The sequence below is a fragment of the Rhinopithecus bieti genome, unplaced genomic scaffold (assembly GCF_001698545.2).
Source record: "Rhinopithecus bieti isolate Rb0 unplaced genomic scaffold, ASM169854v2 scaffold_39746, whole genome shotgun sequence".
In the NCBI taxonomy this organism is placed as follows: domain Eukaryota; kingdom Metazoa; phylum Chordata; class Mammalia; order Primates; family Cercopithecidae; genus Rhinopithecus; species Rhinopithecus bieti.
The window spans coordinates 2,370,946-2,391,560 of NW_016816960.1; the positions used below are offsets into that span (position 1 = coordinate 2,370,946).

Below are 20,615 nucleotides of genomic sequence, written 5' to 3' on the forward strand. Positions count from 1 at the left end.
GAACTTGTAAAACAAGTCTTGTATTTTTTAGCCAGGATCTTTAAAGCTCTCATAGTTCTCAAGATCATCAGGGGTAAGCAAAACCAATCAAATTGTTAAATGGCTGGTGTTTATTAATTTTGGAGGCTTGGCAAAGGTAGCCTAGGAATTCTAGATAAATAGAACAAATGATGACTTGTTAGAAATGTATAGGAAACAAAATGACTATTCATAGAACCAAATAAAAGCCTTCAATTACAAACTAAAAAAATCAATAGTTTTATAGAGATGTATACATAAGTAAAACCCAAAAGAGAACAAACAACAAATAAATGAAAATTAGAAGCAAAAATAAACAGGAAACCAACCCCAAATTTTTATCCTGCTCAGTTTATCTCAGAGACTAAAGTGTTACCTAGAGGTTAAAACACACACACACACACACACACACACACACACACACACAGCCAGGCATAGTGGCTCATGCCTGTAATCCCAGTTCTTTGGGAGGCCAAGCCTGGCAGGCAGATGACCTGGGGTCAGGAATTCCAGACAAGCCTGGCCAACATGGTGAAACCCCACCTTTCAGAAAAATACAAGGCATGGTGGCACGTGCCTGTAATCCCAGCTACTTGGGAGGCTGAGGCAGAAGAATTGCTTGAACCTGGGAGGCAGAGGTTACAGTGAGCCAAGATTGCAACATTGCACTCCAGCCTGGGTGACAGAGCAAGACTCCATCTCAAAAAAAAAAAAAAAAAAGAAGTAAAGAAAGAAAGAAAAAACAAACCCATGCACACAACATATATTTTGTTCCTGGTACACAAATTAATGTCTTCAAGTCAACTGATACCACTATACATTTTGTGAAATTAAGAAATTCACTTAGGTACATGACCCATAAGTACCTTAGTACCAGTACCATCTATGCAAAATAGCAAATATACTGTGAAGCAATGCAAGCATGTATGTGAAATTTGGGTCCCTGCTAAATCTGGCTTCATGGCTAATTGTATTAAAAAAGAATTGCCAAACTGACAATATATTTCTTATAATATTTATTTTATCTTCATCAAAACTAAGAGCTTTAACTATGAGCAATGTTAGTCAAATTTTTCTAACTTTCTAACAAGTTTTAAGGAATATTTTACTATCTAAACTTTTCAACTTTCTATTTTCTCTATGTGTGCATAAAGATAGAAACACAGAGAACCAGGAAAAAGTAACATATGATTTACACAGACCATCTATTATATGCTTGGACTTCTTATTTTGTCCTAAATTTTCTTTTCTTTTTTAAATAGCCAGTCATTTTATTTTAGAACAAAAATTCACCATACAAGATTCTTTCTCATACAATATTTTTTCTGTTTTCTTTGTAACTTTCTTCACCAAAAATACATTGTCACATTCTTAACTTTCTTCATATCTCTCTCCCCTACTTACTGGTTCCTTTCTACCTTGTTTCATAAATAACTTTTTCAAGTCCATAGTTTGAAATAACATTTAGGTAACTTCTGAATTAGACAAAATTATTCTTTTCTCACTAAGAACACACATTTTGGGTACATTTTATACACAGAATCAATATAATTCTTATACTTAGTAACCCTAAATTTTAGTGAAATACTAGGAAGCAAGAAACCCTGAACTGCCTACCAGATATTAGCATTTTATAGATCAGAAGAATTCTATAATTTTTAGAAATATATTTCCCGTAACCCTTCCTTAATTGGAAATGACTCAGGCATCCAATAAGCATTGAAAACAACTTTTAAGATTTTAAGTTACACAAAAACTTCACCTATAGCACTTACTCACATTTTAAATTTATTTTTGGCAGTTTATCTAGATTACTTATGCATTATTTATTTCCCTGTTAACCATTTTATAACCTGTGAATATCAGGTGTTTACCTAAACAAGAACTTTAAGTTAACTACAAGGGCATTTTCACCAATAATTCACAAGATTCAGCTGTTTTCATTGAACCAATAACATTAAATTAGTCTTACTTATTAAAAAAATCCTACAAAGATCATTTTGTTCTGGCTAGGTTTATCATTTTATAACCTATGCCAAATCCTGATACCTCAAAATATCTAGCAGAGACAAATATAAAGCCCAAACAATAATATATGTTAACAATTCTTAAGACATTCCTATTTTTATTTTATGAATAGTTTTAAAGCCAGCTTGCTTATTAAAGGTTTACTTATGTCATGTGAACTTGAAAAATACTTTGGGTTTACTTAATTTATGAGTTCTCTTTTGTTTACAAGCCAATTTGGTAGGCAAAAAGACATAACATAATAAATGTACATACATAAACACATCTAGACTTGCATATGCACACATACAAAGTAACTGGTTTACATGGTTACACTTTATTTGCCCCATATGTAATCCAACATAGGGTGTGAACCAAAATTTTGGGTAAAGCAGTCTCCATAGCAGTTTGATTTTTAAAGGCCAAACCTCCCCTACTCCAAGGAACACTGGGGCCAAACAGCACCACAGAAAACCACCCGGAACCTATTAACCAGGCCCAACCTGCTTAGAACAGCAACATAAAAGCCTGGATACAGGAAACTCCATCCCACTTTCTCAATCAACAGCAAACTCCGATTCCAAACAATATTGGGGACAAGCATTATTACAAAAGAATATCAGTTTATGTAATTATAATTTTCCACAATACACACACACAATCACCAAAACAGAATCCAACTGCTGCAGCAATAAACAAGCCCCAAGAGTGTCCAAATTGAAACAGCCAGGGTCCTTCCTGTCTCCACTGGTTGGGCTTAATCAACCTGCAAACAAACATTCCTTAGGAATTTCCCAAATTGAGAGGAGCACATCCTGCTATCTGGTACCCACAAAAGACACTCACTTGCCTGGACACACACACAAACAATTACAAACAAGCCCCCAAGAGTGTCTGTAGTGAAACAGCCAGGGTGCTTCCCTCTCTGTCAGTTGGGCTTGTTCAACCTGCAAATGGAAATCCTTTCAAAAATGTCCCAAATTGAGAGGAGCATCTCCTGCTGTCTGGGCCCACAAAGGACACTCACCTATCGGGATGCAGATGTCAAATTTCAAAGACAATTCTTCGTAGGCAATTAGGAACACAGTTGAGACCAGCTATAGTGAGGCCAGAGACAGACTGAAACTTACCTCCAACCAAAACTGAGTGGGAAGCTGCTTAGGAGGGCTTTTGAGACTCCTGGCCCATGGAAGCTGAGCAATGAGCAATTGTGGCAACACGTTGTGGTCAGGGAACCAAAATCTGTTACTGAAACACCAGGAGTTTGGTCTATGTCCCGTTTCTCATGGCACAGAAAACCAAAGACTGAGACAATTATTGCTGAGGAAGAAGTCTTTAATCAGGTGCTGCAACTGAGGAAATAGGAGCTAAGTCTCAAATCCATCTCCCTGACTAAAAGGAGATGTTTACACAGCAGGGAAGAAATGTAACAATGTGTAAGAAAACAGGAACTATAGGGCCAGACATGGTGGCTCACACCTGTAATCCCAACACTTTGGGAGGCAGAGGTGAGCAGATCATGAGGTCAGGAATTTCAGACCAGCCTGACCAACATGGTGAAACCCTGTCTCTACTAAAAATACAAAAATTAGCAGGGTGTGGTGGTGAGCACCTGTAATCCCAGCTACTTGGGAGGCTGAGGCAGGAGAATCACTTGAACCTGGGAGGCAGAGTTTGCAGTGAGCCGAGATCACACCACTGCACTCCAGCCTGGGCGACAGAGTGAGACTCTGTCTCAAAAGAAAAAGAAAACAGGAACTATGGAGGGGTAAGGAGGCAATCATGATGAATGAGAGGTCTGGCATCTCATTATGTGGATGTGGTGATATGGTGAGTTTCTGGTGGTTGATACTTTTTTTTTTTTTGAGAGGCCTGAAAGGTCTCTCCTGAGGAAGAAACTCAGATAAAACAAATACAAGTTTTAAGCTTTAAAACCAGAGGCTTGTTTATCAAAAAAGCTCTTTATGGGACTGTTGGGTCAGTTTCATTATGAGAAATTAGTTAGTGGGTACCATGTACATTATTCAGGTGGTATATATCATAGAAACCCTAACTTCACCATTATGCAATATGTGCATGTAACAAAACTATATACTTGTACCCATATATTTACATAATTTTTTAAAGAAAACCTAAAACTAACATTCTTAAGGGTAAGAAACTGGATGCGTTTCCCCTAAGAATAGGAGCACATCAAGGATGTCCTCTGTCACCATTCCTATTCAACATTGTACTGAACATCCAGCTGTTGCAATAAAACAAACAAACAAAAAAAGGGAAATGAAAGGTATAAAGACTGGGAAAGAAGAGATAAAAATATCTTTGTTTGCAGATGACATGGTTCTCACAGTATAAAATCTCAAAGAATGCACAAAAAAAACTCCTGAAATTTATATAGCAAGCCTACAGAAGACAAAGCTAATATACAAAAGACCTTTGCTCTTCTAAATACCAGCAATGGCCAGGTGCAGTGGCTCACAACTGTAATCCCAGCACTTTGGGAGGCCAAGGGGGGTGGTGGATCACCCGAAGTCAGGAGTTCGAGACCATCCTGACCAACATGGTGAAACCCTATCTACTAAAAATACAAAAAAATTAGCTGGGCATGGGGGCAAGCACGTGAAATCTCAGCTACTCCAGAGGCTGAAGCAGGAGAATCGCTTGAACCCGGGAGGCGGAGGTTGCAGTGAGCCAGGATCACACTACTGCACTCCAGCCTGGCAACAAACAGAGTGAGACTCTGTCAAAAAAAAAGAAAAAACAGCAATGAACACTTGAAATTTGAAATTGAAAACAAAACCATTTACATTAGCACCAAAAAATTTTAAATGCCTAGGCATCAATTTAATAAAATAGATACAGAATTTATCTAAGAAAAATTATAAAACTGTATAAAAGAAATCAATGAAGACCTAAATAAATGGAGCAATATTCCGCATTTAAGGATAAGAAGACTCAATATTGTCAAGATGGCAATTCTTAACTTGATCTATAGATATAATGCAATCCCCATCAAAACCCAGCAATTTATTTTGTGAATATCAACAAACTGATTGTAAAGCTTATTTAGAAAGACAAAAGACCTAGAACAACCAACAAAAAACTGAAGAAGAACAAAGTCAGGGGCCTAGCACTACCAAACTTTGAGACTTTATATAAAGTTATAGTAATCAAGATAGTGTGACGCTGGTGAAAGAATACTGGAAGAACATAACAGACAGCCCAGAAATAGACTTGCACTAATATAGTCAACTGATTTTTGTCAAAGGGTCATAGGTAATTAAATGGATAAAGGATATTTTCAACAAGTGGTGCTAGAACAATTGTACATGTGCATGCAAAAGAGGAATCTACACACAGATCTTACACCTTTCACAAAAAACTCAAAATGCATCTTAAATCTAAATGCAAAATGCAAATGTACAAAACTTCTAGCAAGTAACACTGGAGTAAATCTAGATGAACTTGGATTTTTTATGAGTTTTTATTATTTTGTTTTCTTTAGTTTTATCTTCTTTTCTGATACCTAGGTAGGACCCCAAATTGATGAGTTTTTGATACAATACTGTGAAAGAAAAGTAATAAATTAGACTTTATTACAATTTAAAACTTTTGCACTACAAAAAAAAACTTGTTAAAAGAATGAATAGACAAGCCAGATACTGGGAGAAAATATTTGAAAAAATTTTGGATATAGGACTTATATCCAAAATATACAAATAACTCTTAGAACTCAATGATAAGAAAACAATCCAATTTAGAAAAAGGACAAAATATCTAAACAGACACTTCACCACAGATAATAGACAGATTCGAAATTGCATATGAAAAGATGCTCAACATCATATGTCATTATAGAATTACAAATTAAAATGGCAATGAGATACCCCTATACACGTATTAGAATGGATAAATTTTTTAGAACCTGACATCAAATGCTAATGTGAATGTGGGTGTCTAGCAATGAGAATGCTCATTCATTGATGATGGAAATGCAAAATGATCCAGCCACTTTGGAATACAGTTTTACAGTTTATTACAAAGCTAAACATAGTCTTATTGTTACAAGAACTTTGGGGGGTCTCTTTTCTGGCTGGAAACCTGTGGCCAGTGGTGCCTTTGCCCAAGTTTTCCTCAGGCCCACTGGACTCGTCCTGCCTGGTATGCTGCACTCAGCTCACACTACCAGCCTGTATCCTATACCTCCAAGGGAGACTGGGAGTCAGGCATGAAGCAGCAAGGGCTGTGTGAGCAAGTGTGGGGCCCAGCATTGCATAGTCAGACACACCAGCTATGCTGTGGGGCAGGCAGCTCTAGGTGCCAGCCTGGGTGCTGGCTCTCTGTGAAGCTGTGACTGGACCAGATGCATCACAAGCAGCTTCCCCCGCTAACATAAGGGACTGCAGTGGTGCATGGAAGCTTGGAGATGCCAGGAACCACAAGGTCTCAAAGAGGAAGTCACAGTCCTGGCTTGGGGAGCACCCAGATCTGGGATCCCCAAAGGACCACAGCTTTTCTCTCTTCTTTGCCCATGTGGCAAGCAGGGGGCACGTTTCAGCCCTGTTTGTGTTCTTTTAGCCTCGCCATTTGGTGGGTCCCTAGTTCTTGTCCTGCGAACCAGAAGAATGAAGTATGCAGAGAAGTGGAGCATGAACAAGATGAAGAGCTTTATCAAGCAATAGAACAGCTCAGAGAAGACCCACAGTGCCTAGCTCTTTTCTGTAGCCAAGGTGTTGCGATGAGTGTTCAGCTCCTACCAGAGAGGAGACGCTGGAGTGGGAAGCTCCTCTCTGCTGGCAGGTTATCCCATTGTCTCTGCAGCTCTCCGCAGAGAGGAGGCCCTAGAGTGGGTAGCCTCTCTTAGGCAGGTCATCCCATCATCTCTTTGTCATCTCTCCATCCTCTTCCCAAATCTGGTTGAGTACAGGGTTTTTATGGGCAGCAGAGGGGAGAAAGTACATGCTGATTGGTCCATGGGCGGCCATGGCTGGCACAGGGAAAGGTTCCAAAAGGTCCCCCTGTGGTTCATAGGACTGTCAGCTCAGCCACCTGGCTTCAGGCCTTCCCCAGCTTGAAGGTGGGGCTTCACCAGGGACCTGGCTGCCCAGGAGCTTGTTGGCCTCCCACCACTGTTTATGGCACTCAATCTGTTCATGCCAAGGGTTGCCTGCAGGCCAGCAATGAGCTGCCCTCGGCGCCCCCCCTCCTCAGCCTCCCTCCTGTGCTTATCAGTGCCCAAAGTCCAGAGGGGGCCAAGGTGACGGGGCCTGGCATGTCAGCACTGCCCCAAGCATGCACACACCCGGCCACATTGCAACAGCACCCGAGCTTGGCCCCAACCTTACTCCAAGATCAGAGCAGGCAGTGACAGCAGGGAGAAGCCAAGCAGCAGGAGCAGGTACTTCCAAGCCTGTGGGCGGCGGGGATCTTCCCAAGCCCCTGCGAGCGCAGAGATGCCTGGATCCATAGCCACAGCAGGGTGGCTGTAGCAGTGCCTTGGAGGGTGGGGCTCCTGCCTGTTCCTAGTTCCCAAGAGCACAGGGGTGCCCAAGTCACAGCCATGGCTTTGGCAGCTGCAGTTGTGCCTGGGGAGTTCCATGTCCCACCAACTTCAAAGGGGCAGGGCTCCCATTTGTCCCCAGCTCCTGCTGGCTCTGTGGAGCATGCAGCCCCAGCCACACCTCCTCTCCACATTTTCCCCACAGTGGTTCTGGGCAAGGTGCAGGTGGCATGGTGGCCCTGGCCAACCCCACACAACCTGACACTCCCAGGGCTAGCCCTGCAAGTCCCAGCTACGCTTTTGGCCGGGTACTCACAGGCTCCCAGAACATGGCAGGGAGTGAGGTTGAGGCTGTGGCAGAGGCTCCAGGCCTAACAGCAGGTCCTGCCTGGCCATGCAAGGGTGGGGGTGGTGCAGTAAGCTGCCTCAGGGATGCAGAGTATGGGGACACAGAGCACAGAGATCCTACCACCCCCTCTGCCGCTCCTGCCGCTGCTCCTGCCACCACCGCTAATGCCTCCCCACTGCAGCTGGCATGATGGTAGCAGCTGCTCTGGATGGCCCACCACTGCCATGATTATCATATAATCCAATCACACTCCTAGTTGTAATTGAGCTCAAAACCATGTGTAAACAAAAACCTGCATTCAAATACATATAGTGTATGAAATACTTTTTTATACTTAGTGTATAGTGTATAAAGTATTTTTCATAATTTCCAAGAAATAGGATTAACCAAGATGTCCTTCAATAGGTGAAGGAATAAAAAAAACTGTGGTATTTCCATACAATAAACTCAAGAGATGAAGAATAAGCATTTAACAAAACCCAATACCATTTCATGATAAAAAACACTCAACAAATTAGAAACAGAGGGGAATTTCCTTAATCTGATAAAAGGCATGTATTAAAAACCCACAACTGACATCATACTTGTAGTGAAAGACTAGAAGTTTTTCTCCTAAGATCAGAAACAAGACAATGATGTCCATTGTCCTCTCCTATTTGACATTGCACTGGCAGTTCCAGCCAGGACAACTAAACATGGTAGGGGGGAAAAGTACCCAGATTGGAAAGGAAGAAGTGAAACTATTTCTATATGCAGATATCATGACTTTATAGTACACAGAAAACTGAAAGAATCCACCAAAAAAACCCGAAAAACTATTAAAGCTAATAAATAAGCTCAGGGCACAAGATCAATATATAAAAATCAGTTGTATTTTATACACTAGCAATGAACAATCTGAAAATGAAATTAAGAAAACAATTCCATTTACAATAGCATAAAAATACTTAGGAATAAATTTAACCAAGAGTGCACAAAATCTACTCACTGAAAACCACAAAATAATGTGGAAAAAAAAAACTAAAGAAGACCTGTGTAAATGGAAAGACTTTCAGTGTTCCCGGATTGGAAGACTCAATATTGTTAAAGTGGCAACACTCCCCAAATTGATCTATAAATTCAGTGCAATTTCCATCAAAATTATTTTTAAATTTCTTGATAGTGTCCTTTGATACACAAAAGTGTTACAGGCTTTTTAGTCCTTGCATTTGACTCTTTAATCCATTTTGAGTTAATTTTTGTATATGATGTGAGGTAAGAGTACAACTTTTTCTTGTATATGACTATCTAGTTTTCCTGGCACCATTTGTTGAGAAGAATATTCTTTTAACACTGAATGGCCTTGTCAATGGTCTTGATTTTTGACCCTTGTCGAAAATCAGTTGACAGTCCCAGCACTTTGGGAGGCTGAGGGAAGCAGATCACTTGAGCCCAGGAGTTGAAGACCAGCCTGGGAAATATGGTGAAACTCTGTCTCTACAAAAATTAGCCAGGCATGTTGGTGTGCACTTGTAGTCCCAGCTACTCGGGAGGCTGAAGTAGGAGAATCACTTAGGCCTGGGAGATGGAGGCTGCAGTGAGCCATGATCGCACCACTACACTCCAGACTGGGCAACAGAGTGAGAACCTGCCTCAAAACAAAAAAAAAAATCAATTGACCATAGATGTATGGCTTTCCCCATTGTATTTCATTGATCTATATGTCTCCAATCTTGAATAGAAGAAAGAACAAAGTCGGAGGATTTGTGATTTCAAAACTTACTACAAAGGTAATCAAGACTCTATGGTACTGACATAAGGATAGATGTAAAGACCAGTGGAATATAACTGAAAGTTATAGCTAAGTCATAGCTATAAATCCCTGTAACCTGACTAGGCAAGGATTTCTTAACTGCAACAGCAAAATCACAAGCAACAAAAGAAATAATTTATAAATTACATTTCATGAAAGTTAAAAACAGGTCAGGCATGGTGGCTCACGTCTATAATCTCAGAGCTTTGGGAGGCCAAGGCAGGAGGATCACTTGAGGCCAGGAGTTCAAGATTAGTCTGGGCAATATAGTGAGACCCTGTCTCTACAAAAACATTAAAATAATTAGCTGAATGTGGTGCTGTGTACCTATAGTCTTAGCTGCCTGAGAGACTGAGGCGAGAGTACCTCTTGAGCTCCAGAGTTCAAGGCAATAGTGAGCTAGCTGATCATGCCGCTGAATTCAGGCCTGGGTGACAGAGTGAGAGCCTGCCTAAAAAAAAAAAAAAAAAAAAAAAAAGGAAAGGAAAGAAAAGAAAAGAAAGAAAGAAAGAAAAGAAAACAGAAAATTTAAAGTGTTGTCAAAGGGCACCATGAAGAATTAAAAAGGAACCCACAGAATGAGATAAATTATTTTAAATCATACCTCTGATAAAGATCCAGTATCCAAGAAATAACTCTTACAATTTAATAAAAGACTAATAACTCAAATTTTAAAAGGCAAAGGTTCTGAATAGACACTTCTACAAAGAGATACACAAATGACCAATACACATACAAAAGATGCTCAAAATCTTTACTCATTAAGGATGTGGAAAACTGTTTCCTACTGTTACGGCTTTTCACTCCTGTTGTTTGGTGAGTGGCAGTGAGTGTTACAGCTCTTTTACTCCCCCACTGGTGAGCTCCAGGTTCTTGTCCCAAGACCAAGAAAAATAAGGCACACAGACACTGGAGAGTGAATAAGGCAGAGTTGGATTTATAAGCCACAGAAAAGCTCTCAGCAAAGAGAGGGGACCCAAAAGAGGGTTGATAGCTGTAAGGCTGAGTCACAGGTTTTTACAGGCTTAGAATAAGGAAATACATGCTGATTGGTTTATGGGTAGGCTTGGAAAAAGCACTACTCAGGAAGAGGTACAATAGTGTAAAGAACCAATTGGGGGCTGAAGTGAAGGCTTGGCCTGAGACCTGGCCCAGGACCAATCAGGGGCTGATGTGACATTACACTTTATGCAAATGAAAATTTGGCCAGCAGCTAATCACAAAAAGATAGGTATATGTAAAATAGGTAAAAGGTAAGGACCAGTCGGGAGGAAGCGTGTGAAATGAGACAAAGGCACGCCAAGGAGAGGGATATGTGTTCAAAAAAGGAGTGGGATTTGTTCATCTAGATTCACAGAGCAGGAGTTTCTATTCAAACATGCAGGCTCTTTCCTTTATCGGGGCTTGCACCTTGATTTTCAGGCTGTTCTTGGTTTGAAGGAGTTCCACCAAGGATACAACCTAACTGCTTGCCTGACTGGCTTCTTTGTTCCTCTTTTCTTTTCTTTTTCTTTTTTTTTTTTTTTTTTTTTTTTTTTTTTTTGAGACGATCTCCACTTCTGTCACCCCCAGGGCTGGAGTGCAGTGGCCAGATTTCTTTCAGCTCAACTGCAAGCTCCGCCTCCCGGGGCTCACGCCATTCTCCTGCCTCAGCCTCCCGAGTTAGCTGGGACTACAGGCGCCGCACACCTCGCCCGGCTAGTTTTTTTTTTTTTTTGTTTTTTTAATAGGAACGGGGGTTCCCCGTGTTAGCCAGGATGGTCTCGATCTCCTGACCTCGTGATCCGCCCGTCTCGGCCTCCCAAAGTGCTGGGATTACAGGCTTGAGCCACCGCGCCCGGCCTGTTCCTCTTTTCTTACTACCTGTCTCTCTCTGGCTCTCTGGCTCCCTCTGGGACTCCTCCCATCCTCCTCCTCTAGCCTTCTGGGCAGGACAGGTGTTTCAGTTTCTTTAAGTGAAATATGAAACAGAGAAGCACCATTTCTGCCTCAAGACGCATGTAAAGAGGTATAGATTCAGGTGAGTTCCTTTACAAACATTTTAAACGTACGTTTTCCTTTAATTGTAGTAGCCTGTATCAGGAGTTCTTAAGCTTTGCTGCACATCAGAACCACCTGGAGGGCTAGTAAATATGCTGATTCCTGAGCTACCTCTGGAGGCTCTGATTCCTTTGGTGTGGGGATTTCCCAAGAATCTGCATTCTCTTCAGAAAAGCTGATCTGGGTTGGGTGCAGTGGCTCATGCCTGTTATTCCAGCATTTTGGGAGGCCAAGGTGGGCAGATTGCTTAAGTCCAGGAGTTCCTCACCTAACATGGTGAGACCCTATCTCTGCAAAAAATACCCCCTAAAAATTAGCTAGGTGTGGTAGCACACGTCTGTACTACCAGCTACTCAGGAGGCTAAGGTGAGAGGATCACTTGAGCTCAGGAGGTTGAGATGTGATCACACCACTGCATTCCAGCATAGGTGACAGGGCAACACCCTGTGTCAAAAAAAAAAAAAAAAAAAAAAAAATCAAAGAAAAATTCGCTGGGCGCAGTGGCTCACATCTGTAATCCCAGCACTTTGGGAGGCAGAGGCAGGTGAATCATGAGGTCAGGAGATTGAGACCATCCTGGCTAACACGGTGAAACCCGGTCTCTACTAAAAATACAAAAAATTAGCCAGGTATGGTGGTGGGCACCTGTAGTCCTAGCTACTGGGGAGGCTGAGGCAGGAAAATGGCATGAATCCAGGAGACAGAGCTTGCAGTGCCAAGAGTGCACCACTGCACTCCAGCCTGGGGGACAGAGCAAGACTCCATCTCAAAAAAAAAAAAAAAAAAAAAAAAAAAAAGAAAAGAAAAGAAAATGGATCTGGGAACCATACTTGGAGTAGACCTAACATATAAATAATATTTTTCTTATGTTGAAAGAAGTAGAGAGGTTTATTTGGCTACATATCTTTACTTAAGGCCTTGTTATTACTGGTGGTTGTATAATTTAGAGCTGTCTTTCTCAATCTAATTTGTATTGTACTCCAGAAAGCTAAATTCACTCCCTTAGAGTTCAGGTGGGCCACGGAGATGGGGAGGGGGAGAGACAACCAGCAAAAGGGAGCCAGGCCACTGAATGTAACTTGGAGAGGTTTGAGATTTGACATCATTTTTCTTTTTATCCCCAAAGCCTTCCAGGCCCAGAACATGACTGCCTCTGAAATTTTGAGTAAATGAATTAATAACCAGCAAAAAAATGAATGATTTTATAGATGTACAATATCCCTTTTATTTCTAATTTGCTGAGAGTTTATATCATCAAAGGGTGTTGAGCTTTGTCAAATGTTTTTCTACATTTATCAGAAAAGATCATATAGTTTTTATCTTTATTCTATTGATATAGTGACTTAAATCGATTTTCATGTATTAAAACAATCTCGTATTTCTGGGATAAACTCAACTTGGTCATGTTATATTATTCTTTTAAAATATTGCTGGATTTGATCTGCCAATATTTTGTTAAGAATTTTTCTATGTTCTTCAGGAATATTGTTCTGTAGTTTTCTCTTGTTGTAATTTGTTGGTCTAATTTTGGTATCAGGGTTATTCTGGCCTCATAAAAGGAGTCAGAAAATATTCCATCCTTTATTTCTGATAGTTTGTGTAAAACTGGTGTTATTTCTTCCCCAAATGTTTTTTAAAATCACTAGAAAAATCCTCTAGTTCTAACGTTTTCTTTGTGGTAAGGATTTATAGTTAATTATATTTCTATAACAAATGTAGGGTTATTCACATTTGCCATATCATCCCATGTCGGTTTTGATATGTTGGATTTTAAAAGAAATTCATCCATTTCATTTAAGTTGTTGGATTTTTTAACATACAATTGATCATAATATTTATTTGTTATTCTTGTAAAGTCTATAAGATCTGTAACATATTTCCTCTTTGTTCTCAATCTAGATAAGGCTTCATCAATTTTTTGGTCTCTCTCTCTCTCTCTGTCTCTCTCTCTCTCTCTCTCTCTTTCTTTTGAGACAGGGTCTTGCTCTGACACCCAGACTGGAATGCAGTGGTACCATTATAGCTCACTGCAGCCTGAAACTCCTGGCCTCAAGGGATTATCCTGCCTCAGCCTTTCAAAGCACTGGAATTATAGGCATGAGCCACTGCTCCTTGCTGATTTTATCAACGTATTAAAATGTTGTTAAACAACCAATTTTGATCTTGTTCATTTTCTATTTTATTTCTTTTATTTTTATTAATGCCTTCCTTCCACTTACTTTTGAGTTTAATTAGCTCTTCTAATTCTAGCTTATGTCACTGATTTAAGTCTTAGATTGTAGACGTTTATTCTTTCTAATACAAGCATTTAAAGCTATAAATTTCTCTCCAAGTACTACTTCAGTTGCATTTCATGAGTTTTGATATGTGGTATTTTCATTATTATCAGTTCAAAATATTTTATACTTTGCCTTTTGATTTCTTCTTTGCCTCAGATTCTTTCGAAGTCAGTTGGGTTTTTATCAATAAAACACAATTACTTTATTGATTTCTTACAATCAAATACTGCCAACTAGCATTACTTCCACTCATGCATCATCAAAAACAAAGGATATTTCCTCCTTGATATTTTCAAATGATGCATTATACAATAAACAAAGTTAGAACTTAAAATGCACCCTAATTATGTAAACTAGTAATTTGCTTAAAAAAGCATAACTAACAATTAAGGTGTATATCTTACAACTAACAAATAAGGTGTGTAAGATACACACCTTAAACAAACAAAACAGGCATTAACAAAACGCATACAGTCAATACATGATAGAAAGCATGTTTCAAATACAAGGCAGCCCCTCAGGCCACCATATTATTTAGGTTTTGCATTATCTTTTATGACATTATAGATTACACATAACATATTTTATACATTTTAACCCTGAAGATAAGAAAAATAATTGTTGCTTGAAAAAAATTATTCCAGGTAGCCATTTGATTTGTTATCAGGAGAAACTGAACCTCCATGAGTTTAGTGTCTGTCAAATTGGAATCATTAGCTCAAGTCAGTGAATGAGATATGCAACACATTTCACAGTGGCTGTTTCCCAAGTCCTAGCAATGCCTCTTCTCCCACAGTTCACCAGAAGATTAAGCATTTCCGGGACCAGTATGCCCCTTCTATGTGGTTCCCTTTTCATTTTTTTTTTCCGGATTAACTATTACTGTTTTATTTCGTCTTCTCCCCTCTTCTGTGGCCTTCCATTTTAATTATTAATAAATCCTTTCAGAATATTCTCAGGAAGTTCCATAAGGGGAAGTTCTGGAGATGTAAAATCCAAGGGAGGAAAATTGGGGATTGGAATGCCCTTGGCTTTCCCGGCATTTACTGCAAACTTCTGCCAGGTTGAGGAGGCTGTAGCAGTTTCTGAATGTGGCGGCAAGCTCCGTAACACTGACATTTCTACAAAATTAGCACCTACATCCAGCTCCTTTTCTACTGGACCTTTTTAGAAGTCAGACCTTTTCAGCCTTTAGTTATTTTCTTTCCTTAATCTTTCATTCTCAGCCACAAGAAATTCCACATGCCTCTTCAAATCTGCAGTTTTGGTTGCCTGCTCCTCTATAATTGATTTATCATCTTCTGGGGCTTTTCTTCCAATACATAGCTCTGCTGGCTCACTCTTTTGCTGAAGTAAATATAGTAGTGTGTCTGGATCCTTGCCAAAGATCCGCTGAATCTCAGGCAAGCGTTTCTCTGAGGAAGTGCTGTACTGAGAAATGGGGCTCTGGCCCTCCGCATCCTCGGCAGAGGGTTTGTGAGATGCCTGAATATGGGTAGCCACATCCTTGTCTATGTTCTGCTAGGCTTTCAATCTTTCCTCACGCTGGGCCCTTTTCCATCTCTCTTGGATGAGGAGGAGCTGTTTCATGTGGCTATCCTTTTGCAATTCCAGTGAAAGATAAGCCTGCTCAGACTGTGTCAGCTTCATGGCTTCAGAAAGATATGCCGCAGCCTTTTTGTGACAAGAAATAGCCTCTTCGTATTTGCCTGCAGCTAATAAACGGTCTACTCTTCTGCTCTGTTGATGAGCCAGGTTAAGGGGTCCTTCCATTACTTCCATAGACAGCAGCGGCCTTAGGAAGGGGAGCGGTGGCGCCAGGCAACATGGAGGGCACTGTAGGCCAGCGCGACGCAGCCGCAGAGACTGCAGCCTCTCTGCACCCCTAGAACCAGCAGTGAGCGCAGAGGGTGCAACAATCTCACCACTTCCTCCTCAGGCCCCGGCGACGCGGACCCGCCCCCTGCGCCGCAGCCGCGGCCACGCACGGCGCCATGACGTCACAAGCGCTGTTTTTTTTTTTTTTTTTTTTTTAATTATTTCCAAATTATTGAAGCTTTTCTAGATATCTTGTTGATTTCCAATTCCTTTTGGGTCTTTTATATAACTTTTCTTTCTCTGCTGAGATTTTCTACCTCTCCATTCATTATGAATATAGTTTCCTTTACTTCCTTGAGAACAGGTATAATGGTTACATTTTGATACATATTTACAAATTCCAACATGTGGCTCCTCTCACAGGCAGCTGCTTGGTTGTCTTTTCTTTTGAGTGTGGGTCACGTTTTCCTATTTCTTTATATGCTGAGTAATTCTGGATTGTGTCCTAAACATTGTTATGATGTGTAGACTCTGGATTTTGTTTCATTTTTCTGAGAAGTGTTGATTGGTTATTTGTTGTTTGTCTTAACAGGCATTTAAGTTGTATAAATAAAAAATATAATTCTAAGCCCCACAACTAACAGAATGGACTCCTCTGCCAAGGAAGGGCATTCTAAAGAAACACTAGTTCAGGCCATGATGGGAATAGGTGGTCAGACATGCCTCATTATACGCTCCTCTTTTTGTAATTCAGCACAGCTGACCAACATTAACATTAAAGCAGTCCTTAAGCCTGATAAAATAGACTCTTTGTAGCAATAAGATACCAACATGACAAATAGACATATTTTGAAATGGTCCTGCAAAGCTATCTCTTGTGGGGAAAACACATTCTGCAGAGAATCCCCTTCCCATTCCAGGTCTTTTCTCTGATCCAGAAGAGAATTAACTAAGAGTCTGGCACCTTTTTTGGGTTTTTTTGTTTGTTTTGAAACGGTTTTCTCTGTCACCTAGGTTGGAGTGCAGTGGCCTGATCACAGCTCTCTGCAGTCTCGCCCTCCTGGGCTCAGGCAATCTTTCCACACCCCTCAGTTTCCTGAGTAGCTGGGACTATAGGCATGTGCCACCATACCCAGGTAATTTTTAAATTTTTTGTAGAGACAGAGGTGTCACTATATTGCCTGGGATGGTCTCAAACTCCTGGGCTCAAGCAATCCTCTCCTTTTGGCCTTTCCAAAGTGATGGGATTGCAGGTGTTAGCCACTGTACCCAGCCACCACATAGGTTTAAACTCCATGTCTCTATCATTTCAGATGCTCTAAACGTCCCTGCCATCTGGTCCAGATGGAGTCCTCAGGCAACCCAGAGACCACCACCTTTTTTTACTATGACCTTCAGAGCCAGCTGTGTGAGAACCAGGCCTGGGCCTTTGCTACCCTGGCCACCACCATCCTGTACTGCCTGGTGTTTCTCCTCAGTCTAGTGGGCAACAGCCTGGTGCTGTGGGTCCTGGTGAAGTATGAGAGTCTGGAGTCCCTCACCAACATCTTCATCCTCAACCTGTGCCTCTCAGACCTGGTGTTCGCCTGCTTGTTGCCTGTGTGGATCTCCCCATACCACTGGGGCTGGGTGCTGGGAGACTTCCTCTGCAAGCTCCTCAATATGATCTTCTCCATCAGCCTCTACAGCAGCATCTTCTTCCTGACCATCATGACCATCCACCGCTACCTGTCGGTAGTGAGCCCCCTCTCCACCCTGCGCGTCCCCACCCTCCGCTGCCGGGTGCTGGTGACCACGGCTGTGTGGGTAGCCAGCATCCTGTCCTCCATCCTCGATGCCGTCTTCCACAAGGTGCTTTCTTCAGGCTGTGATTATTCCGAACTCACGTGGTACCTCACCTCTGTCTACCAGCACAACCTCTTCTTCCTGCTCTCGCTGGGGATTATCCTGTTCTGCTACGTGGAGATCCTCAGGACCCTGTTCCGCTCACGCTCCAAGCGGCGCCACCGCACAGTCAAGCTCATCTTCGCCATCGTGGTGGCCTACTTCCTCAGCTGGGGTCCCTACAACTTCACCCTGTTTCTGCAGACACTGTTTCGCACCCAGATCATCCGGAGCTGCGAGGCCAAACATCAGCTGGAATACGCCCTGCTCATCTGCCGCAACCTCGCCTTCTCCCACTGCTGCTTTAACCCGGTGCTCTATGTCTTCGTGGGGGTCAAGTTCCGCACACACCTGAAACATGTCCTCCGGCAGTTCTGGTTCTGCCGGCTGCAGGCACCCAGCCCAGCCCCAATCCCCCACTCCCCTGGTGCCTTCGCCTGTGAGGGTGCCTCCTTCTACTGAGGGGCCTGTGGCGCTGCAGGAGCAGGTGGACAGGGGACTGGAATCGGGGTCATGGAGAAGCGGGCCTGGAAGGAGCATTGCAGAACACATCAGGGTGGGGACGTCACCTCCACTGCAGGCGTGCAGTGAAGATGATTCATTACACCGTGGGTCCCGCCAGCCTCTTATCTGCGGGAAAGTGGCTTCCTACCTGGGAATTTTATATTGCCATCCAGAAAAACATTTCTTGAACTCTGAGTTCATCTTGCACGCTCCTTCATTTAGAAGTGTGTTTCTAATCAATGCTTGGTTCAGAAGGTTCTAAGACATGAAAGGATTCTGGGAAAGATGCTTCCTTGAAGACTTTACAGGGCCTAAAGCTCAATGTGTGTGATAACTGCATGATGCTGACCACACAGTGCCTCCCTTGCCTGACAGTAGGGTTGTCCCAACTGGTTTATTCACTCTGGAGGCGCCTGGCTCTGTATTCCTCAGGTACTGCTGGATGAGGCTGTCTGGAAGACAAAAGTCACCATACCCTGAGATAAGCAAGGTCATGTTGAAATCTGGATTCTAAAAATCCACAACTAGACTGGAGAAATGTTCTGTATCCTGGATCCAAGTCCTAGCCCATGAATTGGCTCTTAAAAATTTAGCTCATAAATATTTGATTGAAGGAATGAATATAATCAGTGCTGCCTTCTGCACTAAGATAATACAAAGATGAATGAGATACAGTTGCTACCCTCCAGGGGCCAACAACCCAACCCCAAAGGCTCACCTACCTTGATGAACACCCACCTTGGTGAAGGCATCTAGGGTGGACTCTTCCAACATCTCATCCTTCCCAGGTGGATAGAGAGCTGATTTCAGATTTATCACTTTGCACCTAAAGTGTCCTCCTCCTATTTGGTGGATGGTGCTAGCTTCCCCCTACCCACCCACACTCCAAACCTCAAGTCCTCTTGGAGGCCTGTGTTTTCTTTCCCTCAACTTCCACAGCCAGGTCCAAAGGACTACGCCTGTCTAGTGGCTTTCAGAGCTGACTCATTCTTGCTATTGCATGCCCATGGTTTCATCCCTGAAACAGGGCTGCACTTCCTTGGCATCTCCCCACTGCTCCTCTCTTTCCCCACCAGGCTGTCCTCTGCCCTTACGCCAGGTGCTTCAAAACCCTTAGTGACTCCTCATTACTTACAAATAAAGTCCATACACTTTAGCAAGGCTTTCAAGGCCTCCACAATCCAATGCCAGCCAACTTTTTCATTCTTATTTCACTCTAAGCCTCCTCCCCACAGCAGCTTGGGATCCAGCCCCAAAACACCACTGGCCTTCTTCCAGACACCTATCTCCCCAATACCCCACCTCTAGGCATTTGTCATGCTGTCACCTGGGCCTGGAACATGTTCTAGCTGACAGGCCAGCTTCTCCAGGACGCCCTCCCCAGTCTGCAAATTAGGACACTCTCTGGGTTGTCATGGGATTCTGCTTGTCCCCTCTAAAATAAAACCACCTTGTGTTGTAGTTATACACATGCAGTGTCTTATCTCCCTGCCCCATCAGGCTGCAAGCTGCTTGAGGGCAGGAACCTGGTGTTGAACCCCAGTGTTCTATCACTGTGTGCTCAGTGGGAGCAAAGAATCAACAGCTGATATTATCCTTCAGATTTATGCTTCTTGGGGAGCACACTTTACCTTCTTTGTCCCAGGATGCTTCTCTATAAATATTTACCTTTCTTTCCTAGTTTACACTCTCAGAGAGTAGTAGAAAGAGAGTTGGGTGTAGCAGTAGAGAGATTGCTTATCTCTCTCTCTGGCGATGGCTATGCTTGGCCTTGCCTTCTAGTTCATGGTACATCTGCCTGCCTCTCACACTGGCCCATTGCTTCACACCCAAGGGCATAAATAAAAGCCCCACTCTAAACTGTGCCATGCCACAAAGACCTGGGCCCAATCTGTGAACCTGATTCAGCTCTGGCGTGGGGATTTGGAAAAGCTTCCCATGTGATTCTGACACGCACCTCCTCCATTAGGTACATTTGGCTGCAAGTGTTTTTTTTTGTTTTGTTTTGTTTGGGTTTTGTTTTGTTTTGTTTTTGAGACAGAGTCTCGCTGTGTCGCCCAGGCTGGAGTGCAGTGACGCGATCTCAGCTCACTGCAAGCTCCGCCTCCTGGGTTCACGCTATTCTCTTGCCTTAGCCTCCCAAGTAGCTGGGATTACAGGCGCCCGCCACCACACCTAGCTAATTTTTTGTATTTTTAGTAGACATGGGGTTTCACCATGTTAGCCAGGATGGTCCCAATCTCCTGACCTCATGATCCGCCTGCCTCAGCCTCCCAAAGTGCTGGGATTACAGGCGTGAGCCACTGCACCTGGCCAACTTTTTAAAAAAATGAGTCCAGAGTCTTCTACCGTCCCTTGAGCAGGGATTTGCACACAGAAGGCACTCAATATCTTGTTATTGAATAAAGTAGATATCAATATAGG

General features: G+C 42.3%; 1 protein-coding gene and 1 pseudogene across 3 annotated transcripts in view; one reads left to right on the plus strand and one right to left on the minus strand.

Annotated features, from left to right (window-relative positions):
* The window catches only part of XCR1 (X-C motif chemokine receptor 1), a 23,983-nt gene extending 3,780 nt beyond the window's left edge, over nucleotides 1-20,203 (plus strand). Inside the window, exons 1-3 of one of the 3 annotated variants that reach the window (XM_017855641.1) lie at nucleotides 11,616-11,686; nucleotides 16,818-16,939; nucleotides 17,117-20,203. In XM_017855641.1, the coding sequence (XP_017711130.1) occupies nucleotides 17,148-18,149 (1,002 nt within the window). In that variant the 5' untranslated portion in view covers nucleotides 11,616-11,686; nucleotides 16,818-16,939; nucleotides 17,117-17,147 and the 3' untranslated portion in view covers nucleotides 18,150-20,203. Of the gene's footprint in view, nucleotides 1-11,615; nucleotides 11,687-16,817; nucleotides 16,940-17,116 lie in introns of those variants that run through there. The other 2 variants (XM_017855640.1, XM_017855642.1) reach the window with 2 other exon arrangements.
* LOC108517610 (nuclear receptor-binding factor 2 pseudogene) lies at nucleotides 14,371-15,767 on the minus strand (annotated as a pseudogene).
* Nucleotides 20,204-20,615: the final 412 nt, after the last annotated feature.